Genomic DNA, 25844 nt, shown 5'->3' with positions numbered 1-25844 from the left:
TGTGTTTCCTGCCTAGAGAAGTTCCTTTAGCATTTGTTGTAAAGCTGGTTTGGTGGTGCTGAATTCTGTTAGCTTTTGCTTGTTTGTAAAGGTTTTAATTTCTCCATCAAATCTGAATGAGATCCTTGCTGAGTAGAGTAATCTTGGTTGAAGATTTTTTTCCTTCATCACTTTAAATATGTCCTGCCACTCACTTCTGGCTTGCAGAGTTTCTGCTGAAAGAGCAGCTGTTAACCTTATGGGGGTTTCCTTTTATGTTATTTGCTGTTTTTCCCTTGTTGCTTTTAATATTTTTTCTTTGTATTTAATTTTTGATAATTTGCTTAATATGTGTCTTGGCATGTTTCTCCTTGCTTTTATCCTGTATGGGACTCTCTGCACTTCCTAGACTTGATTGACTATTTCCTTTCCCATATTAGGGAAGTTTTCAACTGTAATCTCTTCAAATATTTTCTCAGTCCCTTTCTTTTTCTGTTCTTCTTCTGGAATCCCTATAATTCTAATGTTGGTGCATTTACTGTTGTCCCAGAGGTCTCTGAGACTGTGCTCAGTTCTTTTCATCATATTTTATTCTCCTCTGTGGTAGTTATTTCCACTGTTTTATCTTGCAGGTCATTTATCAGTTCTTCTGCCTCAGTTATTCTGTTATTGATTCTTACTAGAGAATTTTTAATGTCATTTTTTGTGTTGTTCATCATTGTTTGTTTGCTCTTTAGTTCTTCTGGGTTCTTGTTAGACGTTTCTTGTATTTTCTCCATTCTATTTCCAAGATTTTGGATCATGTTTACTATCATTACTCTGAATTCTTTTTCAGGTAGACTGCCTATTTCCTCTTCATTTGTTTGGTGTGATGGGTTTTTACCTTGCTCCTTCATCTGCTGTGTGTTCCTCTGTCTTCTCATTTTGGTTAACTTACTGTGTTTGGCGCCTCCTTTTCGCAGGCTGAAGATTCGTAGTTCCTGTTGTTTTTGATGTCTGCCCCCAGTGGGTAAGTTTGGTTCAGTGGGTTGTGTAGGCTTACTTGTGGAGGGGACTGGTGCCTGTGTTGTGGTGGATGAGGCTGGATCTTGTCTTTCTGGTGGGCAGGACTGCATCCGGTGGTGTATTTTGGGGTGTCTGTGACCTTATTATGATTTTAGGCAGCCTCTCTGCTAATGAGTGGGGTTGTGTTCCTGTCTTGCTAGTTGTTTGGCATAGGGATTCCAGCACTGTAGCTTGCTGGTTGTTGAGTGGTGCAGGGTCTTAGTGTTGAGATGGAGATCTCCGGGAGAGCTTTCGCCGTTTGTTATTACGTGGAGCCGGGAGGTCTCCATTGGACTGATGTCCTGAACTCAGCTCTCCCACCTCAGAGGCACAGGCCTGACACCTGGCCAGAGCACCAAGACTCTGTCAGCTACACAACTCAGAACAAAAGGGAGAGAAAAAGAAATAAAGTAAAAAATAAATAAAGTTATTAAAATAAAATATTTTAAAAAATTATTAAAAATTTAAAAAGTAAAAAGTAATAAGGCTTCCCTGGTGGCACAGTGGTTGAGAATCCACCTGCCAATGTAAGGGACACAGGTTCGTGCCCTGATCTGGGAAGATCCCACATGGTGTGGAGCAGCTAAGCCCGTATGCCACAACTACTGAGCCTGCACTGTAGAGCCCACAGGCCACAACTACTGAAGCCTGTGTACCTAGAGCCCATGCTCCACAACAAGAGAAGCCACCACAGTGAGAAGCCCGCGTATAACAATGAAGAGTAGCCCCCACTCACTGCCACTAGAGAAAAGCCCACGCAGCAACTAAGATCCAACACAGCCAAAAATAAATAAATAAATTTATTTAAAAAAAATTAAAAGTAGTAAAAGAAAAAAAAGGTAAGAAAGAAGAGAGCAACCAAACCAAAAAACAAATCCACCAGTGATAACAAGAGCTATTCTAACAAATAGCTATGATAAAATAGCTATGATAGCTATTTTATTATCAAATAGCTATGATAACAAAAACTATTCTAAAAAAACAAAGAAACACAAAAACGGACAGACAGAACCCTAGGACAAATGGTAAAAGCAAAGCTATACAGACAAAATCACACAAAGAAGCACACATATACACAGTCACAAAAAGAGAAAAAGGAAAGAAATATATATATTAAAAAAGAGGAAGAGAGCAACCAAATCAATAAACAAATCTACCAGTGATAATAAACTCTAAATACTAAACTAAGATAAACATAAAACCAGAAGCAAATTAGATGCAGAAAGCAAACCCCAACTGTAGTTGCTCCCAAAGTCCACCGCCTGAATTTTGGGATGATTAGTTGTGTGTTCAGGTACTCTAGAGATGCAGGGTACATCAAGTTGATTGTGGAGGTTTAATCTGCTGCTCCTGAGGCTGCTGGGAGAGATTTCCCTGTCTCTTCTTTATTCAAACAGCTCCCAGGGTTCAACTTTGGATTTGGCCCTGCCTCTGCGTGTAGGTTGCCTGAGGGCTTCTATTCTTTGCTCAGACAGGATGGGTTAAAGGAGTGGCTGATTAGGAGACTCTGGCTCACTCAGGCCGGATGATGGAGGGGTATGGAATGCGAGGTGAGCCTGTGGCTGCAGAGGCCAATGTGACATCACTGGATCACGGGACCCTGGCAGTGGCGGGCTGCACAGGCTCCCCGGAAGGGGGTTGTGGATAGTGACCTGTGCTTGCTCACAGGCCTCTTGGTGACTGCAGCAGCAGCCTTAGCGTTTCATGCCCATCTCTGGTGTGTGCGCTGATAGCCGCGGCTCGCGCCCGTCTCTAGAACTCATTTAGGCAGTGCTCTTAATCTGCTCTCCTCGCACACCCTGAAACAATGGTCTCTTGCCTCTTAGGTAGTTCCAGACTTTTTACCGGACTCCCTCCAGGCTCGCTGTGGCACACTAGCCCCCTTCAGTCTGTGTTCACACAGCCAACCCCAGTCCTCTCCCTGGGATCTGACCTCAGCTCCTAGACCCCACCCGTCCCAGCTGGTGAGCAGACAAGGCTCTTGGGCTGGTGAGTGCTGGTCGGCACTGATCCTCTGTGCGGGAATCTCTCCGCTTTGCCGTCCGCACCCCAGTGGCTGCACTCTCCTCCACGGCTCTGAAGCTTCCCCCCTCCGCCACCCGCAGTCTCTGCCCAAGAAGGGGCTTCTAGTGTGTGGAAATCTTTCCTCCTTCACAGCTCCCTCCCAGAGGTGCAGCTCCTGTCCCTATTCTTTTGTCTCTGTTTTTTTCTTTTTCCCTGCCCAGGTACGTGGAGAGTTTCTTGCCTTTTGGGAAGTCTGAGGTCTTCTGCCAGCGTTCAGTGGGGTTCTGTAGGAGTTGTTCCACATGTAGTTGTATTTCTGATATATTTGTGGGGAGAAATGTGATCTCCACATCTTACAACTCCGCCATCTTGAAGGTCTCTCCGCCATGCTTGCTTTTCTGTCAAATACGTTCTCCCATCATCTTTAGTATTTGTGTGGCCAAAAAGTTCCTTTGGGTTTTTCCATAAGATGTTACAGAAAAATCTGAATGAACTTTTTGGCCAACCCAATGTAAAGACTGTGTGAAGAATAGTTGAGGGATAATTGAAGTAATGTTTGTGTGGGGAGTAATCCTATATTTTCATGTAGCATGGTGATAGAATAAGATGTTTTCTTCCCATATCAAATGGTGCTCACTCACTGAAGTCTCTTGGTCACTAATGAATTACATGAGGTTGAATGGCTTCAGAAAAATGACTGGTTCACCGTGTTGACAGATTCATGTCCTTGGTAGTAAAGGAAGTAATGCAGGTAAACTCTTGCTCTGGACCCTATTCTGACCAACCCCAAGGTAGGTGAAGTGGAAGGGGTCAGTGCAGCCACGGGCTGGCCTGTGGGAAGGTGGCCACTGCGGACCCTTAGAACTTCAGAGGTCCTGCCCACCACAGAGGGGCTTCGGGCTGTCTGGTTTGTTCCCAGGATATTAGGAAGGGAAATTTCAAAAGGGTTCCTGACCCAGATGAAGTACCTCTCGAGGCAATGAGAGAATTTGCAGGTGGGATTGCTGGCCAGCTGGGAATCATCTTTGTGAAATTGTGGAGAATGGAAAGTTGCCCAGGACCTGGAGAGAGATTAATGTCCTCATTTCCCCCCAAAGAGGAAAGAAGGTGGAGTTCGGGAACTAATGACCACTGAACTTCATGTTGATCTTGAAAAAGAACTGTAGACTGCAAGATTCCAATGATGAGGTGAAACATTTTTTAAAGGATGTGATGATCATAAAAATCAGCCAGGTTCATTAAGGACAAATTATGCCTCTGACTGCCTCTTATGATAGGGTTATTAGAGGAGGAATCAGGAAATCCTACAGGTGTGGCATATCCAGTTTTCACCAGGCATTTGTGAGAGTCATTCAAAGTATTGTGGATGAGAAGGATTAATTTGGATGGGGTGATAGTACAGTGAGGTGGATTCATAAACTCCTTAACAGTCATCCACAAATTGCTGACCTAGTAAACTCCTGGCAACTTCCTTACTGTGGGAGGTTTAATTAATTCATGAATGGCACATGCCAAATTATGTCCCCAAAGCCCATTGGTAAATTGTTTTTCTTGAATTTGTGACCCATTTTTCTATGGACAGTTTCCCTTTTGAACTCATTATGTATTATGCGTGTAAGAATTTGGGTGATACAACTCCTCTATAAGACTGTAATCCTAGAATGAGTTTTGAGCTCCAATACAGAAAACAGACATAACCATCTCCCTCTGCTGCAGGGGTAAGGGGCTGTGGGTGTTGGGTGGTAGATAGTAGGGTGGGTAGAGACCCCCTTGTTTCCCATGGCATTGGTCCTCCCAAGGGTTAGAACTAGGGATTATGGGGGCCTGACTTTCTGTCAGTACCATTCAGGGCCCCACAAGTTTGTACTGTATCCTTGACTGAATTGAAAAACCCTGGAAACGATTGAAAGTTTTTCAAGTAGAGGAACAACATCATTGGTCAGATTTGTATTTTAGAAATATTGCTGTGGTTGTAATTTGGATAATGGATTTGATAGGGTCAAACTTTAAATAGAGAAACAAAAGATTATGCCAGTAACCCAGGTGAGAGATAATGGTAGTGGTGGGAATGAAGTAAAGTTGGGTGTATTTGAGAGAGATTTGGTAAGTAGAATTTACATGACTTGGTAGTAAATTGAATGTGGGGAAAGAGAGTAAGGAATCTAGAAGGGATGACGCCCAAGTTTCTGACTTGGACATCTAAGTGGGTCATGGTATCCTATATTGACATGAAAGACAGCATAAAGAGAAGGCAGGAAAAGGATCAGTTTGGGCCATGAGGACTGTGGGACATCAAGTAGAGATGTCCCAGTAAACTAACAGAATATAACAGTAAAATTAATTTCTAAGATCGTAGCTGTGGTGATGAGCAGTTAAGGAGAGAGGTCTGGCTAAAGATACAACACTGAGTTTATTTCATTCCCTTTACATCCACCAAGTGAGACTCCACTCTAGACACCTTCCTTCTGTATAGAGATTCTTTTTTTTTCTTAAATTGAGATATAATTGTGAGATAGCATTATATTTCAGGTGTACAAAATGATTCAATATTTGTATACATTGCAACATGATCACCATAATAAGTCTAGTTAACATCCATCACCATACATGGTTACAAATTTTTTTTTCTTGTGATGAAGACTTTTAAGATCCACAGTTGACCCTCTAACAATGAGGGCGTTAGGGGCACCAACCCTCTGTGCAGCTGAAAATCTGCATATAACTTATAGGTGGCCCTCTGCGACCACGGTTTCTCCCAACCACGGATCATGTAGTACTGTAGTATTTACTGTTGAAAAGAATCCATGTGTAATTGGATGCATACAGTTCAAACCCATGTTCTTCAAGGGCCAACTGTATTCTCTTGGCAACTTTCAAGTACGCAATACAGTGTTACTAACTATGGTCACCATGCTGTACATTACATCACCATGACATTTATTTTACAGCTGGAGGTTTGTACATTTTTAGTGATATTTTACTATATATCATTATCTCCTTAAGAGCATAAGTGCCACTAAGCTCATGTACTTATTCAACTCAAACTGTTCTATCTACAGGATTCTGGTTCCATGCAATTATGACTGTAGTAAGTAAAGAATAAACACATCAGGGTCTCCTGGATATTTCAAAGCATTCTGCTTCATCGTTAATCATGGTAGTAGCCTGGTAAAATAGAAGTTTTATAAGTACCTCCTGAATGGTAATCTGCAATGCCTGTTAATTTACTTTAAGAGAAAATATGGTCTTAGAAATTAATTTTACTGTTATATGCTGCAGTCTTATAAATCACACTCTCTGGTGCATGAAAAATTAAAAAGAGCAATTGATACATTTTTCAACTTGTTAACATTTTTGAAACCAAACCAGATCCTAGACGTGACATTTTTGCATTGCTGCTGGAATTTCCATGCCCAGCATCTATGTTCATTCTGTCCCATTATTTATTTTGGCTCCAGTGTTTGGCTTCTTCTTTGAAGTAGTTTGCTTTCAGTGTTTACAAAAGTGGACTCCCGCAACCAAAGAAAGGATGGATAATGAGTCAGTCTGAAAGTGTTACAATTTTTGTTTGTAATGGGATAGGGTCACTCTACTATAACTAGTGATGTTGTGAAAGCAAGGCAGAACGCCTAGGCAGTGTCAATTACTTGGCTGTTTTCAGTATGCGTATGGCATACACACACGTGCACACACACAAGATCCCCGGTGCCTTATTTTGGTAATACTCTACTTCTGAATTCCATTGTAAAAAAGAAAAAGATAGAGTACAGTTTTAATGAAATGCAGTGCAAATGAATGATTGCTGACTTAAAACTAGGTCTCTGTTAATGTGCTCGTGATTCTCTGTTAATACTGAGGTGGAAAGCTGTATTGCTTTTGTGGCAAGCATTGTGAAATGAAAGGGGTACAATCAGGAGCCTTTTCCTTTTTATTGTTTGTCTGCCTTATGTATAAAATACTTTGATTAAGTTGTAGCCCACTGTAAAATTAAGTATAAATTGTGATGCTGTGTATATTTTTGGTACTTTATGGTTGAAGTTTTTTCTCTTTAAATTTTTGATTTTTTATGCTACATTATATACCTTCTTTCTGCAATACACAGTGGACTTACCCAGGGGCATTCAAATGGGGCACAGAACTCAAATTTTTCTTTTTGAAATAACAATATTCTAGTAGGAGCTTAATGAAAGTTTCTTGAATGAAATCAGTGAACACTTAGATAATGATTATTGATATAAATGCTGTGTTAGCAAATCATAAGAACAAAGTCATGCTTTTTCTGTTTAACTTTTTCTATCTCTAGACTTAACTTTACCTATGACAGAACCTTACAGTTTAAAAGATGCTCTTTGGAGTTAGCCTGACTGAGTTCAAATCTGAGCCATCAGTTTCTAACCATGTGACCTTGGACAAGCTTTGAACTTCTTTAAATCTCAGTTCTGTCCTCTGTGAAGGGTTAACCCATATGGATTTTGTTAGCATTAAATGAGAGAATATGTGTAAAGCCTTCAGTGCCTTCATACAGTAAGTGCCTGATAAGGATTAGCTATTATTCCATTGTATATATGTGCCACATCTTCTTTATCCGTTCATCTGTCGATGGACACTTAGGTTGCTTCCATGTCCTGGCTATTGTAAATAGAGCTGCAATGAACATTGTGGTACATGACTCTTTTTGAATTATGGTTTTCTCAAGGTATATGTCCAGTAGTGGGATTGCTGGGTCATATGGTAGTTCTATTTGTAGTTTTTTAAGGAACCTCCATACTGTTCTCCATAGTGGCTGTATCAATTTACATTCCCACCAACAGTGCAAGAGGGTTCCCTTTCCTCCACACCCTCTCCAGCATTTATTGTTTGTAGATTTCTTGGTGATGGCCATTCTGACTGGTGTGAGGTGATACCTCATTGTAGTTTTGATTTGCATTTCTCTAATGATTAGTGATGTTGAGCATTCTTTCATGTGTTTGTTGGCAGTCTGTATATCTTCTTTGGAGAAATGTCTATTTAGGTCTTCTGACCATTTTTGGATTGGGCTGTTTGTTTTTTTGATATTGGACTGCATGAGCTGCTTGTAAATAAAAAGAAATGAAATTGAGTTATTTTTAGTGAGGTGGATGGACCTAGAGTCTGTCATACAGAGTGAAGTAAGTCAGAAAGAGAAAAACAAATACTGTATGCTAACACATATATATGGAATCTAAAAAAAAAAAATGTAAAATTGATAGCTAGTGGGAAGCAGCTGCATAGCACAAGGAGACCAGCTCGGTGCTTTGTGACCACCTAGAGGAGGGCAGATAGGGAGGGTGGGAGGGAGGGAGACGCAAGAGGGAAGAGATATGGGGATATATGTATATGTATAACTGATTCACTTTGTTATAAAGCAGAAACTAACACACCATTGTAAAGCAATTATACTCCAATAAAGATGTTAAAAAAAAAAAGATTAGATATTATTATTGTATCTGCCTCTTCAGCCTATACCCCACCTTCACACTACCCAGTAGGCTTATGTTTGTCCCTTAGATTGTGTTTTTTTCTTTAATCACTGATTCAATGCCATCTTAGAATGTTTTGCCTGATTTTTTTTCACCTTTCTGTTAAAACTTTCCCATGGTTGTTCTGGGTCATGAGTCATATCTCTTGTTTCGGTGAACACTGACATTCTACTGAAGTTCATCAGTTCCCTAACTAGACCTCCACGCATCTTTGGTTCTTTGGAATATTTTATCTTGCAGGGGATGTTGCTCTACATCTATCCTCTCTTCCTCCCTCCCCTCTAAAATAAGCCTTCCATTGAGTTTATTTGTAGAGCATGTTTGGTTCCTTTTTTGAGTTACTTTGCAGAAAGTAAATTAAGCCATGGAACCATCATACACATACCTTATACCAGAGCTTCTCTTCCTCTTAAGCGCTAATTTGAAAGCTTATCTTAAAGAACCTGCCCCTCTTGGGAATTCTCTGGTTGTCTAGTGGTTAGGACTCCACACTGTCACTGCTGAGGGCCTGGGTTCAATCCCTGGTTGGGGAACTAAAAATCCCAGAAGCCGCATGGTGCGGCCAAAAAAAGAAAAAGAATCTGCCCCTCTTTAGAAGATCCACTATTTCTAACCAAATTCAACTTTATTTATGTTTTATTTCTTTTTTTCCTCTTTGTCTTTTTTTTCCCCTTTGCATTATACCCCGTTCTTTAAGATGTGGATGAATGCCTGGAACCAGATATCTGCACAAATGGTACTTGCTCCAACCTCGAAGGATCCTACATGTGTTCGTGCCACAAGGGCTATACCCCAACTCCAGACCACAAGCACTGTAAAGGTAAATACTGTGATCAGATGTCTCATTTTTATTTGAACTGCACTTAAAAACATATTAGAGTAACTAGCCTTAAAAAAGGGAAACATACTACCTGTCATTTATTTTGATTGAGCTACTTGGAGCACATTTTGGTTGGCATCTTTGAAAGTGAGTCCTCATGGTGATTAAATACAGACCCTATCTGTTTACATAGAGAAAAACAGTGTTTTTTTAGAGAACATCTGTAAACCACAGATCTGTTTTGTTTTTTCCAGTTATAAAAACAATACATGCAGTTGTACAACTCTGTGAATATACTAAAAACTATTGAATTGTACACTTTAAATAGATGAATTATGTGGTGTGTGATTTTTATTTCAATACAATTGCTATTAAAAAACATGCATTTGCTATACGAAATGTGGCAAATGCAGAAAGGTAAAAAAGATAAAGTAATAATCTTTCTACCTCATTTGTGGATATTTGTATCTCATGGATATTTTATATCATTATGTTCTGTGTACAGTTTTCTATCTACCTTTTTGTCGTTTAATAGTATATCATGAGCATTTTACATTTCATTAATAACTCTTTTCAAACATTAGTTTTAAAGGCAGTGTAATATCCCGGTGTATTGCTGTGTCACCATTTTCTTGCTGTTCTTCAGGTGTTGAACAACATACTTTTTCCAGCTTCTGATTATTATGTAAAAATAAAACCTAACAGGCATCTCTTTAAAAAATAAACCTTTGCCTGAATTTTCGGATTACTTCCTTATTTATAAAAGTGGAATAATCAGGCAAAATGTTCTGTGTTTAACTATTTCAGTAGAAGAACACTAATTTCTAATTTTAAAAGATTTAATTCTAAAAGATTTAATATGTATTTTATGTGCTAATTTCCTAAACACTTCTAATTATTAAACACTTATTTCATACATCTGTTAAACATTTATATTTCCTCTTTTGTAAATTTGTTAATATCTTTTCCCATTAATCAAGTTTTTAAGTCAATGTGTATGAACACTTTATATATAGGATATATATATATATAAACCTATGTACAGTGTATATATTTAATGTATACCGTTTTCTTTAGAATATTAGTGTAATTTGTCCAAGGTTTTGCTAATTTTTTAAATAATTTTTTAAGAAGTTTTCATTTTTTCTGTGGTTAGATCTATGGATTGTTTCCCTTCTGCTATCTTCCATCACTTTTATACCTAAAAGCATGCTCTTTCAAAGGGACAGAGAGGAAATAAGTAAAAAATTTTTTCTTTACTGTCTCAATGAAAGTGAAGGATCTAGGGTAGTGGTTAATTTATCACTGTGGTAGGGGAGCAGTAAACAGATACCCTACTACTGACCTGTAAGAATTGAAGCATCTTCCACTGGCAGTAGGGAATTCACAGACGTCTGAATTTGCTGCCTTACTCCTTCCATACAGCAGAATACTATCCACTCCCAGGAGAGCATATGAAGTAGGCAGATCTCCCTTTTCTCCTGGTCCTTTCCCACATCCGCAGCTTTCCTTCTGACTCCTTAAGCTGGGCATCTCCTCAGAAAAAGTTAAACATGAGAATCACTTGAAAGGTATTATATCTTCCTTACATACAGGACTAATGGTGGCTGAAGGTCTCAGCATCAGAAGCCGTTAATCTTTATTTGATTGCTGTATCTGGTTTATTGCCTGTCATGTTACTTTCTCTTCCCAGTCTGCCTGCTTCTTCTCATCTGCTTATTCATAAAAACCCTTGTAATCGGCCCGCACTTCATATTCCAAATTTGTCACCACTGCTTTCTTCAGTTTGCAATCTCTGTCCCATCCAACTGATGTCACAACTGCCCTGGGTATATTCTGTGCTTATTTTGACTCAAGTACTTGCTCATAATTATCCTGCCCTGCACACCGATCTTCTTCCTCACTACTGACCTGAATCCTGGCTCTTCCAGGGATTCACTATACAACCTTGGATAGATAATCTCAGGTTTCCTGATATCATGTCATCCCTAAAATTCGAGGATTGGACTCTCTAGAGGGAAAATGCACAGAGTAGATACATGTTGAATGAATGACTCATTACCACCGTCTTCCTCTTGGCATTGCCATCCCAGATGAGCCTGCTCCTCTCTAGTCAGTCTCCCTACTACCTGAGAATTCACACCATCAATTGATGCCACCCCTAGGAATACTCGTATTTTCTAGTCTCTGGGGCACTCTGCTGGGCTGCTGCAGAAGCTTCTATTCGTCCTTCCTTTCCTTCCTCTCAAGTGTATGAAGGAACCAACATGTTCCAGGCACTGCGTATGTTACCAAGAGGCTGAAATCTCTCAAAGAACTATTACTCATTGGAAGAGATGCAAACCTGCATCAGATAATTGGAGACAGTGAAGTACTAAGTGATGAAAGTTAAGTTGTCAGTGATGTCATGTGAATGTCATGTACTCCTGACATTATGTGAGGACCAAAGCACTTTACCTCTGTGCTATTCTTTCCAAAAACCTGTAACCCCTGTCTTAATCATGAGAGAAACATCAGCCAAGTCCAAATTGGGGACATTCTGTGGAATTCTGGCCCATATCCTCAAGGCAATTGACGTTGTCAAAACAAGGAAAGACTGACTGGAGAGATGAGACACCTGCATATAATGTGTTCCCCTGGATTGGATCCTGGAACAGAAAGAGGACCTGCATAGAAAAACTGGTGAAATCCAAATAAGTCTGGAGTTTCGGTTTTTTTTTTCTTTTAAAAGGCAGTATGTCATATTCTAGCTGTGATACTCTGAAGCTGTGTTAGCTTGGGATAAGTTATCTCATTTCGCCAGGGCTTACTTGCTCATCTGCAAGAAGGTAACAATGATGGCATCTGTGAGGGTTGATGTGAGGATTGCATGAGATAATATAGGGTAATGAGATATCAGAGATAATACATGGAGGATGAGATATAAGGCAGGGGCAGAGCATGACATTTTGTGGTAGATGTTGTTATTCACCGAATAATAGGCATGTACAAAGTTCTGCTGAAGCCGAGAAGTGTGTGACTAATTCAGATTGCATGCTTCTGGGAAGGCTTTGCAGAGGTGTCGCTATTTGAACTTGGTCTTAAAATATTGAATACAGAGGGGAGAAAACCTTAGCAGGCAGAGGAAACAGCACCGCATTGACTGTGTCTTCACCTCACTCAATGTACTGACAACTCTTTTCAGGTTGTAAATACATTATCTAGTGTATTAATCCATTACTTATTTGTATCTTTGTATTTCTTTGTACATTTTAGTGCTGTATGTACTAAATGTATAAATACCCTAGAGATAGTCTCTATTTTAACTCTGAGCAGGACTTATCATAGTAATATGGGCAAAAAGTCCCTTAAAGAAATACCTTTTGGGACTTCCCTGGTGGCACAGTGGTTAATAATCTGCCTGCCAATGCAGGGGACACAGGTTCGAGCCCTGATCCGGGAAGATCCCATATGCCACAGAGCACCTAAGCCCGTACGCCACAACTACTGAGCCTGCGCTCTAGAGCCCAAGAGTCACTACTGAAGCCCACACGCCTAGAGCCCGTGCCCCGCAAAAAGAGAAGCCACCACAATGAGAAGCCCACACACCGCAATGAAGAGTAGCCCCTGCTCGCCGTAACTAGAGAAAGCCTGCGTGCAGCAACAGACCCAACGCAGCCAAAATAAAAATAAAATAATAACTTGATTAAAAAAAACCAAACAAACAAATACCTTTTGTGAAGAATAATATCTTCTGTTCATCTCTTGGCACGAGAGAGAAGACATTTGTCCTGCATGCCTATTTTATTAGAAAGTGTTCTTTTGTCATAGGAATTTGGTCCCTCATCAGAAAAGAAAAAATGCTTTTTAATGTGTAGAATTATGCTGCCTCTGTTCCTGTGTCCTTTTAAAGACCCAAAGATCACCTCATTCAAGATAACAGAGTTGCCTCGAGTTTTTCCAAATATGTGTATCATTACTTATAATGAATTACTTCTGACAGTCTTCCCAACATAAATGAGTAACTTATGTAAGATGTCTGGTGTATCCTGACAGTACTTGGAATGGAGGGTATAGTCTTGCTGCAAACATCTTCACATGGGAATGCTTAATTTTTCATCTTCTTTGAGAAAGTCAAAAAGAGGCCAAAGCATTAAAAATGTTGTCAGACGTTACGTGAGATCCAACCAGCTACATGAGCTATTGTTGGTCTTAAATTCTTGAACTGACGTCTCAAGTATTTTATAGAATGTGCTGAAAGAAAACATGGTGTGGGCTCGTCTTTGCTGTCGACCACTTGAAAAGCTAGTAGACTGAGAATGCTGGAAAGGTGTAAAATCATTCGTAAGACAAAATTCTTATTTAATTTCTCTATTGGTAGTCAACAGTTGGCAGCCAGGAATTATATATAAACAAAAGGGATCAACTTCACAATAAGTGAAACAAAAGTTTCTAGTAAACTCAAGTAATTTCTGCAAGAAATTAAATCAGAAACAAATTTCTGAACTCCAGTTACATTAATAGTCAATGTGAGCTTTTTCAGGAAGCATAACCTGACACCTTGCTTGCATGAAGATAAAATTCAAAAGGTTAACGCCTCACTAGAGGTTAAGAAATGCAACTTTGCTCAGGAAACAGGTAATTGTCAGTGATACTTGAGGGAAAGGACTGTGCAGTTAATTGAGTTCTCCTGGCAAAAACTTGTAGATGCAAGGGGGGAAAGTGGTGGAAGAGGGGCGTGGTGGTGGGATGAATTGGGAGATTGGGATTGACATGTGTACACTAGTATGTATAAAATGGATAACTAATAAGAACCTGCTAGATAAAAAATTTTTTAAAAACCTTGTAGATGCATTTTAAGTAACAGGATATTTTCAGAAGGAAGCACTAGTCAGACATTGATCTTTAGGATGTGATTTCCTTAAAACAAGTTCTGCTCTTTTAAGATCAGGACTCCTCTCTCCCACCCTAAGTACAGGGCTGGTGTGTTTTCATCCATTGTCTCCACTAATCCTCACAGCAGACCTGTGGTGGAGGTGGTGAAGCTCAGTCCTACCATATTTTAATGATCATAAACTCTTACAGACTGACTAGCTCTTCAGCAGAACCTTCTGAGGCTGTATCCTCATAGAGAAGGCAAGACAGCACTATCTAATTAGATCAGACCAACCTGACAGCCAAACAAAAGCGTTTAGAAAACACGCGCTGCTTCTACAAGTGTTCAAGGTATTGAGGAGGCCAGGCTTTTCTTCATTCGTGTAAATTCATATCCACGACTAGGAAACTTATAAAGAATTATGTTCTTTCTCAGTCAAGAGCTCTATGTTTATTCAAGGCATTTGAAAAAAAGTCCTCACTCATCACTTTCTCCTTAGACATTCCAACATCTATCATCAAAACATCATGCCTCCTGGCTTTCCTTGTTACTTTGAAAATGAGCTCAGTGTCCTTTAACACAACTGTTTGACCTTATACTTTTCCAGGTTCTTCTAGTACAGTAGAAATCTCTATTTTGTTTTTTAAATTCTTGGGAGAGTTTTAATTCTGCCTTTTTTCTGCCTTCTACAGGTCTGCAAACTGCCTCGTAGCCATTTGTGCTGAGGTTCTTTCTTTTTTCAACTCTAAAATATTTCATATTGTGTTTGTGCTATATCCAAAGTATGAGAGAGAGAGAGAGATGGCAAAGAGCTTGATGTTGTATTGAAAACAATTTTACTTCATCATAAATGTATCATCTATTTGTAATTATTTCTTTTCTACAGTTCAGCATACTGAGGTTGATGGTTGGTACACTGGTGGGCTGATTCAAACTAGAATGTAGAGTGCCTCACCTAGGAGAAGTACTATTATTTTTGTGATAATAACCCCAGAATGCATTGGAAAGGGCAGAGCCTTTTTTTCTGCTTATTAAAAAGTTTCTATTGTGGTTCATGCCTTAAAAGGCCAGCCTGGAAATGGAAGGCTTTGAGGGCAGTAGCTTGGTTTACAGTCTCAAACTTTAGCTAATGGGGTGTTTAGATATAAGAACTAATGTAAACAATTGTCATTGTGTTTACAGATGTTGACGAATGTCAGCAAGGGAATCTGTGCATAAACGGGCAGTGCAAGAACACCGAGGGCTCCTTCAGGTGTACCTGTGGGCAGGGCTACCAGCTGTCAGCAACAAAAGACCAGTGTGAAGGTAGGAGTGTAGCACCATGAACTACTGTGATTGCAGTTTAAGGCACGTGCCTACAAAAAAATGTGCACTCAGTAAAGTGAGTGGGTTTTGAGAAACTACCTACGTGATTGTTTTATTGTGCCAGAAATCAAGGGACTTACACTTAAGTCAGGAAAGTCAATGAAACAGGATGGGAAAAGTCTAAATTTGAAAACTAAGGTATTAGTGGTCAGTGGCTGGGCATTACTATTGGAAAGAAAAATGGTTACTCTGTGTAATTCCTTACTTGCAGAAAATCAATTGTATTAAAATCATTTGAAAGTTTCACCTAATAGGATTAACACTCAGAAGCGAATTATGTCAGCCTGGTATTATGTTTTGGAATATTAATGATCTAGTTTTTGTATGCATTGAGCTTTTTAAAATTCTTACTTTAAAAAAAAATAATCACTAAACAAGACTTTTCAGGAAGACTGAAATAGCATCCCCCTTATACTCAGGGATAAAGTTTGTGAAATATACCCTGTTCCTACAGGTGATAGTGAGGATTTTGGACCTCACTGGGGTTGACCTTAGACTTAAAAAACGTATTTTTCTTCATTGAACTTCATACAGAATTACAGATTGGCCCTTCAACAACACATGTTTGAACTGCGTGTGTCCATTTATACGCAGATTTTTTTCATTGAATACTTAGTAGAGTACTACACGATCTGTGGTTGGTTGACTCCTCAGATGCAGAACTGTGGAGACAGAAGACCAACTGTCAGGTTAAATGCAAATTTTTGACTGTGTGGTGGTTGGCCCCCCCAACCCCCTCATTGTTCAAGGGTCAACTGTACTTCACCTCCCAACAAGTATATGCTTCCTGAGCTTGAAAATACTATGGTATCACCAGTGACAAGCACAAGTGTCCAGAGTTCCTGAAAAGAAATGTCATTTAAACGTCATTTATTTAAGAATACACATTGTACTTGATCAGTTGTTTTATTATAGGGAAACAAATCATATCCATGTCTGTATGTAAACTTTAGATATTTAATAAGTAGAAAGGTCTCCTGAGGTAGTGTTATAAAAGAGACAATGTATGGTGGTCCTACAAAGGGATCTACCAATATTATCATAACCTTCTTCAATTATCCCTTTCTAGAACAAAGAGAGTCATTACAATACCTAATCTAGAGGTGAAGAATGATCAGACACACACAAACACACTCATGTACACAGATAAATTAAGTAATTTGTTCTAGATTCTAGTCCCTCTCAAAGTTTTTATACTTTATTTAATGAATCCTGACCTTTACAGTGTGTGTGATAAGGGTAGACGTCCACCCATAATGTACTAAGGCTATCGTGTTCATAGTCCTTCCTTTTGAAGAGCCAGTGATGTCACTCCTAGAGATAAGTCAGACACAGGAGAATCACCCACCAGGTTAGAAATAGGGGCAAACCAATGTTAGGTGCTAAATGCCAGGATGATCAGAATGATGCTATAAAGCAGAGTAGGATAGAACAGTGGTGTAGGGTCCCTGTGGTGTTAACTCTTGCAGAATCACACTGCCAGAAGTAGATACACATATGCAAAATGTGATGAATAAAGTTGATCGGCAAACAACATGAAATAAGTGCCTGCTGATTGTTGAAACACTAGGTCATCTAAGGAGTAAAAAAAGATGTGGTAGACAGAGGCCCTGCCTCAGGAAAGCCAGAATCTGATGGTGAAGGTAAATGATGGAATACATGCAATATGTTATCATGCCTTTTATGTGTGGGTATGATGCAGGCACATGTGTGAGCCTGAGCTCAGGATTGCGGTTACAAAACAAATAATCTCTAAGCAGAGGATGTGTGTGTCAAGCAAGAGGGATTCAGAAGCAATGTAGGTATCAAATGGGCTGAGAGCCCATTTGAAGGACCATTAGATTTGCCCAGAAAATCATTGAGAGAGAGAGAAGGTGGAAGCCTGATTGCCAGGGGTCTAAAGGGTAAATTACTGAAAAAGAATTAAAGACCTTCACGCCATGACACTTTTCAATCAGGGGGGTCAGCAAACTTCTCCTGTAAAGGGCCAGATAGTATATGAATGTGTGGTGCTATTTTCCAATAAAACTTTATTTATAATAATAGGCAGTGGTGGGCTGTAGCTTGCTGACCCCTGCTTTAGACTATCACAGGCCTTAGGGCTTTTAAACTCAGAGTGTTAAACTTGAACCTATAGAAGGAATTCCAAGAAGCTTCGTTGTGATTCCCAGATTACAGCCAAGTATTTGCCCCTCATCAGTGACCAGTAGAATTAATATGTACAGATTCTCAGCTCATTGCTTAAATTTTTAAGCTCATCTGGTTTTCCCTACAGGGATATTAATGAGTGACCTTTTACTAGAGGTCAGTTTGAATCACATAATGAAAATTCTAAATTAATTAGAAACCAGATAGTTTATAGACCTCCTTTACATGAATGATTAAAAACTCACTTTTAAAGCACCACTTCTAAGTTTCTTTTTACTCTCTTGCTCATAGATATTGATGAATGCCAGCACCGTCATCTCTGCAGTAATGGGCAGTGCAGGAACACGGAGGGCTCCTTCCGCTGTGTTTGTGACCAGGGTTACAGAGCGTCCGCCCTTGGAGACCATTGTGAAGGTGAGAATTGCTCTTGATTGCAGAATCATAAAATGTGAGAATCAGGATCAGGGAAATCTGGACATCATCCTGGCCTCTGTCCTTGACCCCATACTTTTGACTTCACAGTTGAGGACACGAGGTCCCTGCAAGATATTTTCCCCATGGTCACACAAATAGTGCCAAGAAGTGCATAGAATCAAGGTTTTCCTTACACTACTCAGAGCAGTTATGCCAGAAGAATTATGCCAGCTAGATGAATAAAGAATCAGTTTAACTTTTCTCAGCTGTGGATGGTTTATCCTGGGTGTATAGTTCTGTATAGCATCCACTGGGATGCAGGACTCATGGTACCAACGATCCAAGTAAGTAAAGACAAGTTAATTTTCCAGAAAAATGTAAAGTTTTTAAAGCCAGACTTTAATTCAATTTTGAGCTTTTCACATAAAATATTTCTTCAAGATAACCCATGTGTACAGCATTTGTGAGCTGTTAACCACTCTCACTACCTGCCTTGGCTCAGAACCCCTTTGGGTGGTCAGAGCTGCTGAAGCTGCCTGTCACCAGCCTATCACTTGTGAATTCTCCGTGTTCACTGTGTGTTTTTCCCACTCGTCTGCTGATTTGCTGCATTTAGACCCTGTCAGTTATGAAAGCAGAAATGTGAACATGGCAGGGTTTGCCTCACATGGTGAGGTGGTGTCTGCTTGAGGGTCTGAACCCCACCTTTGATAGAAGAGAATGAGCTTTTCAGTGATTGGTTTTGTGGCACATGCTTCAGTGGCCCCAGATACTTTTGGACTTTTCAGTCCCATTGGTTGGGAAAGATCAACTGTATTGTATCCTTCTCTTCTGACCAGAGAACTTGGCTCAGTCACAACCTGTCCGGAGGGCAATTGGTACCGTTTCAGAGGTGTTAAAATGTACATTATTGTTGAATCAGTGGGTCATCTTCTAGGATTTTATCCTAAGGTAATAATGTTTTTCAGAGGGTTAATACAACCAGTGAAAAGTTGTAATCAACATACCTATTGAAAAAATAGGCAAATGATCAAGTGATAAGTCATAATAACAATAATAATTGGTTGTCTGAAAACTATGGATGGGGAACTCTCCAATATACGGGTAAATGTTGATGATTCAACATAGTGGCAATGCAAGATGGAAGAGGCGGTCGTGTTTCTGGGAGCCAGTCATGGAAGAACCTATTCTAGAAGTAAGGAGGTGGTAGGGCACATGCTAAGGCACTGAAAACCTACACTGACCACCAGTATGTATTTTGCCCTAATTCCTGGCCTAGCCAAGAGGATAACCAGGCCATTGACTAAGTCTTGGGTAATGGGTGCTTATTATAGGATATGTTCCTCTATTTTGGCTGTTTTAATATGTAACCATTTCACCAGAAGTCCAATATTTTTATTCTAAAACCATCCATTTCATGAAAAGCCAAATAAAAACGTTTCCCCAGCTTCCTTGGCGTTATTAATATATATGTTCCATAAGAAAGCTTCTTTTTAAGTATATAATCAGACTCTTTTCTCTTCAAGTCAGGACTAATTTCCCTAGTGTCTTAGGTTATAAATAGGACTGGAGTCCAGTCAATTAATTCAGAGCTCCCTTTGAAACGATATTAGCACTTCAGCCTGCTAATTCCCAACTAGCACTGTTTCTGACCCTTCCCAGTCTTATGCAGCTGTAATTAACTGAGCTGTGACGGCTCACTTACCTTTCACAGCTGTGGGAGGAAGAGCCCTCTTTCTTGTTGGCATTTCTATTTACATGTGTAATTTTCCTCTTCTAACTCTGGCAGAGACTTGTTTTCTTACAGCGTTATCCTGCAGTCCTGCTGGCCTTCTCGTGGAGTCAGAATCCCAAGCATTGTGCTGATTTCTGTGGGCAACGTATGCCAGCACACTCAGTAGCCACTCACTCTGTGATTCTGGGTGGCCTCAGTGGTCCTGGTTATTAGAGGGCTTGGCATCTCAGCCTTCAAAGGCTCTGCCTCTGACTTGTTTTCCCTCCAGGCACAGTCTCTGCTTCCATGCCTACCTTGGCACCTTCCCCAGCCCCTTGCTGTGGTTGCTCCATGCTAGTCCCTTGCAAAGCCTGAGAAGAAGATTCATGATTTACTCTGTCTTCCTATGACCCTTCTCTGTTGGTCATTTCTTTGCAGACCAAATCGAAAAAGGGAAGAAGTGCTAGTATTTCTTACCTTCTGACATTTCTTTCCAAGTCAGAGTCATCCATTTATTCATTTATGCATTCATTCAACAAAAATTTGAGTGTCAAGGATGTGCCAGGCACTGTTCTAGGTGCAGGATGTACAGCAATAAACCAAACAGACAAAAAGTCCTGCCCTCGTGGAGCTTACATTTTAGTGAGGGAGATAACAATAAAAATGATAACTAAATAAACTGTATAGTTTGTTAAATGGCAGTAAATGTTAAGGGGAAAATTAAAGTGGGGTACATGGGGGGTGCGGAGGGAGGGAGGGAGAGTGATGGTCTTAAATAAGTAGGCAAGCAGAGGTTAGCCTGAGATGATGACATTTGATTATTTCTGGGGGAGTGTTCCATGAAAAGGCTTTGTGGAGGAGATTAAGAGCTTGACTTGGGCATTTTCAGTTTGTGTTGCCTACAGTGGGTATCCACATGAAGATATCCGAAAGACAATTGGACCTATGTGTTTGGAATTCAGGGGTGAGTTCTGAGCTGGGATACATCAGCATGTAGACAGTGTTTAAAGCCATGAAGTTGGATGGGATCACCAAGGGAGTGAATGTAGCTAGAAGAGAGAAGTTGTCCAAAGACTGAGTCCTTGTCCCTCATTTATTTAGAAGTGAGGAGGTGATAAGGAACAAGCAGAGGGGATTGAGAAAAAGTGGCAAGTGAAGGAGCAAAACCAGAATCCAAGAGAACATTTCAAAGAGGGCGTGATGAGCTTGTGTCAAACATTGCTGCTAGGCAAGATGAGGACCAAAAGTTGACCATGGCATCTAGTCAGGTGGAGGTCCTTGGTGACTGCCAAAGCAGTCTCAGTGGAGAGGTGACCACGACTGACTGTTGCTATCCTTAAAGCCTGATGGCCAACTCCTAGAAGAAAATCACCCTAGTCGGTGGTGTCAGACAATCCCACATCGGGCTCTCTTAATATTCCACCTACTCTTTTTTTTGCTTTTGAAGATAGAGATCTTGCAAAATTTTTAAACTATCCAGACTCTAACATAGTGCACTGGGTTTTAAAATCTGTACAATTATTTATAAACATTTTTAAAATGCTTCCTTTTACTCTCATATACATTATTTCTCTTAGATTTTGGAAAGTGAATGAAAATTATTTTAGGATAGGGTGAACAAAGCTGACACGTTTCCATTATGCTGAGGCACATATATTGGTAATAGAGTGTTGTTCCTGAAATTCATATCCTCAGGATTCTACTTGCTCTATTTTGAATTGAGATTTTTCACGTAATGCTAATGATCAAATGTGCCTTTTCTTATTTTGTTGTCTCAATTTCCAAAAGAGCAAAGAAAGAAAGGTAAATCTAAAAATGGACCTCCAACTCAACACCTGTTAGAATGGCTGTGGAGCTATTAGGATAAATATGGAACAGTTGGAACTCTCTTACCTTGCTGGTGGGAATGTAACATGATACAGCCACATTAGAAACTTCAAAAGTGAAACCTACTATGTGACCCAGCCATTCTATTCCTAGGAATTTACTCAAGGAAAATGAAAGCATATATGCACACAAAGACTTAAACATGAATGTTTATCAAAACTTCATTCATAATAGCAAAACTGTAAACAGTCCAAATACTCATTATAGGTGAAGGGTAAACAGATCGTGGTACATTCATACAATAGAACACTACTCAGCAATAATGAGGAGAGAGCTGTTGATACACATGACAGCCTGGATGACTCTCAAAAACACTATGCTGAGCAGAAGAAGCCAAACAGAATAGGGGTACAAGTAACCTTTTGGGGCAATGGAAATGCCTATACCTTTTTGGTAATGATTGGTCCAGGTTATTCCTTCAGTACATGGTTTTTGTTTTTTGTTTTTTTTTGGGTGGGGCTGCATTGGGTCTTTGTTGCTGCGTGCAGGCTTTCTCTAGTTGCGGCGAGCGGGGGCTACTCTTCGTTGCAGTGCACGGGCTTCTATTGTGGTGGCTTCTCTTGTTGCAGAGCACAGGCTCTAGGCACGTGGGCTTCAGTAGTTGCAGCACGCGGGCTCAGTAGTTGTGGCTCATGGGCTCTAGAGCGCAGGCTCAGTAGTTGTGGCGCATGGGCTTAGTTGCTCCATGGCATGTGGGATCTTCCCAGACCAGGGCTCGAACCCGTGTCCCCTGCATTGGCAGGCGGATTCTTAACTGCTGTGCCACCAGGGAAGCCCCTTTAGTACATGTTTTATGGCAAAGATCCATAAACAGTAGACTAGAATATCCCCATTTGGCTCAACCACTTCAAAATCATGAAATAAGCAGAGAGTTGGGGCTTAAGAATTATTTTCACAGAATTTATATCTAAAAACCTTTTCTCAATTAAATTTGGTTCCACTTTCAGGAATCTTGATCTACCAAAGGTCAGTTAATCAGTGAATAAAACCTTTATTGGCATAGTCAGGCTTTGCAGGAGACACTTAGTCCTCCATGCTGTTATCTTTCTTAATTGTGCATGATGGTTCCTTTACGGATTCTTTCACAGAAATTATAACACCCAAGGCATTAGATTAACAGGAATGGAGATTTTAAGGTCAAACTGGAAAAAGAGACTAAGGAAAATGTCACCAAGCTTTATGTTTGTCACTACAGAATGACATTCTTACAAAGGTGTGTCATTAATTCCTTAAAAAACATTGCATTTGCAATGATGTTAAGAATCCAGCAGTGGATCCTTACAGATATAAATTGGTACAGAAATGCCTGTGCCTTGATTGTGATGGTGGTCACAAGAATGTGTCTACATTTGTCAAAACTCATTGAACTGGACTCTTAGACACATTCGTTTTATGTAAATTATACTTCAGTGAAGTTGGAGAAACACACTAAAGAACAAGTGATAAATCACTTTAGTTGTGACGTAGTCACATCAGCATTGTTTTACATTTTAGGATCTAGTATTCAGAAACACTTTAAAAATGGGTGAACCTCATAATAATTTATTTTGATAGAATGAAATTATAAGGTGCTTCTCTTTTATCTGCCCCATGAATGGTACGGAAGGCAGTTAATTAGTTGCTTGGGTTCTACGAGGAATATTTAATTCCTGTGCCCACATTTTCAACCAGACAACGAGGAGAATAAGGCAGCAGCAGTCTCCATATTCACTTCTTCCTGGACCTCCTCATGTATTTTAGCAGCAATCATAATTATTAGCAAGAAATGCCATAACATGCCAAATTTCTGAGAAAACAAAGAAGGTTTTGTTCTTTAGGTTTCTTCAGTGCTAATAATTTGAATCCTACACATACAACAGAATCGGAGCTCATGGAGTGTGTTAGGAATAATGAGCTCTGACTAGGAGTAAATGAGGTAATAAACAGCCCTAGTGAAAGATCTGCCTCGAGTTCATGCAGCAAGGGGGGGTCATTAATTGTCTTACATGCTCACAGTCAAGACCCATTATTGGTTACATAAACCATTTTTAGTTGCATATTTGTTATAAGTACATACGTTAGAAAAAATCCAGGCAACATTATACCTGTTTGTGATAACTGCTGAGTAAGTGACTTGATTTTGTTGACTCCCTTGCCCGCCAAAAGCTCTTCTTCCCGCTCTGCCACTTTCCACCCTGCTGTCAAGGCTCCAAGTAAGTTCCTTATGTTACCCAGGCCACCTTTGACCTCTGTAGTGTCTCTTCTCTAAATTCATGTGACACTGGAAGTTGGTTTTAGTCTTTTGACAAATATCTTTTTTGACAATTCTTATGTTAAACTATTTTGAACTTATAAAGCAACTCAATATTTTTGTGTTTTTTCTTATTAATATAATTTGGGTTTTTTGGTACAATCATTTTCCTTTGGAGGCAGGGAGCATGCCAAGTACTTTAAAAATCTTTCCTGTAATGCATAATATAGGATCTTGTATAAATAGATGCTCAAGATATTCTTATTTGAGGAATAATTTTATTCTCTTATCATCACGGAGAATTTAACCAAGTAAATTACTGTTTGTTATAGAATCTTTACTTTCCTCTTTGAATTGATTTTATTTGATGTTAAAACTTGTTTATTTATTGTGCAAAGCTAAAATCCTTTCAAAATATTTCATTTCTCAAAAACTCTAAAAGGTAAACGTCATCCATTTAAAATCATGCGTTATGAGAGATGTAAAATAGTGTTCATTTATGAGTCTGGTGTGTAAACATAAGGGAAATGTTTTTCTAAATACATTTTGTTTTGTCACTTGACTTGTAGATATCAATGAGTGCTTGGAGGACAATAGTGTTTGCCAGGGAGGAGACTGCATTAATATTGAAGGGTCCTACGATTGTACTTGTCCGGATGGATTCCAGCTAAATGACAATAAAGGATGTCAAGGTACTTCTCTCTCCATCTTCTAAATTATAATTTACATTATTGTTCAGTTCTGCGTTGCTTCCTGATGATAGTCTGCGGTTTTACCACTCTATATGTAAGTGAGCTATGCCAATTTGTATTTGTATAATATTTTTCTTGAGTCTACATCAAGTACAGGAAGTTCTCGCTTTGCACTGCACCATGTTAACTGAAACTCATGTGTTTTGGAACTGTGTCCTAGCTTTGTGTGCTTCTGTGGTAACTGAGATCACCTGTACTTTGCTGTTCCTTCCATGGGCCAACCTTGGTACTTGATTCTAAATTATCTTCTAGCTTTTTTATCTCCTTCATGGGTCTATTTAATCTTGTCCCGTAGCTGATATATATCTGCTTTTTTTTTTTTTCCTGATCCCTGTTTTTATCCAGTATCCAGCTTCTCCTCTCCCCCAAAAACCTCACTAATGTTTTGGTCACAATTATAGAGGACAGGATTTTATGTTTTTTCAAAGTGCTATCATGTTTAATCTCCTAAACAGCAGTCCTCCTCCCCTCATCTGTGGTTTCACCTTCTGCAGTTTGTTACCCACAGTCAGCTGCAGTCAGAAAATATTAGATGGAAAATTCCAGAAACAATTCACAAGTTTTAGATTGCTCACTGTTCTAAGTAGTGTAATGAAATCTCGTTCCATCCCATTTCATCCCACCCGGAGCATGTATCATCCCTTTGTCCAACGTGTCTCATCTGTTAGTCACTTAGTAGCCATCTCCGTCGTCAGATCCACTGTCGAGGTATCACAGTTCCTGTGTTCCAGTAACTCTTATTTTACCTAATAATAGTTCCAGAGCACAAGGGTAGTGATTCAGCAATTTGGATATACCAAAAAGAAGCCATAAAGGTGCTTTTTTTTTTTTTTAAATGAAGAGGTGAAAGTTCTTGACTTACTAAGGAAAGAAAAAAAATCATGTGTTGAGGTTGCTAAGATCTATGGTAAGGACAAAGAGGGAAAAAGAAATTTGTTCTAGCTTTGTTGTCACCCCTCAAACTGCAAAAGTTACGGCCACAGTGTATAAGTCCTTAGTTAAGATGAAAAAGGCATTAAATATGTACAATAAGATAATGGAAAGAGAGAGAAATTACATTCACATAACTTTTATTACAGTATACTGTTATAATTCTATTTTTAGTTAGTGTTGTTAATCTCTTACTGTGCCTAA

At 39.5% G+C, this 25844-nt stretch overlaps 1 protein-coding gene across 7 annotated transcripts in view; it reads left to right on the top strand.

Moving 5' to 3' along the window:
* LTBP1 (latent transforming growth factor beta binding protein 1) overlaps nt 1–25844 on the top strand; it is a 423732-nt gene that overhangs the window by 315145 nt on the left and 82743 nt on the right. For all 7 annotated transcript variants that reach the window (XM_079941107.1, XM_079941105.1, XM_079941104.1 and 4 more), the window contains 4 exons: nt 9223–9345; nt 15383–15505; nt 18005–18127; nt 24528–24650. In XM_079941107.1, the coding sequence (XP_079797233.1) occupies nt 9223–9345; nt 15383–15505; nt 18005–18127; nt 24528–24650 (492 nt within the window). The remainder of the gene's footprint in view (nt 1–9222; nt 9346–15382; nt 15506–18004; nt 18128–24527; nt 24651–25844) is intronic.

Source organism: Stenella coeruleoalba, assembly GCF_951394435.1.
Source record: "Stenella coeruleoalba genome assembly, chromosome: 13".
Classification (NCBI taxonomy): domain Eukaryota; kingdom Metazoa; phylum Chordata; class Mammalia; order Artiodactyla; family Delphinidae; genus Stenella; species Stenella coeruleoalba.
Note: the sequence above shows the minus strand (reverse complement) of the source record. Positions and strands in the feature narration are given on the sequence as shown.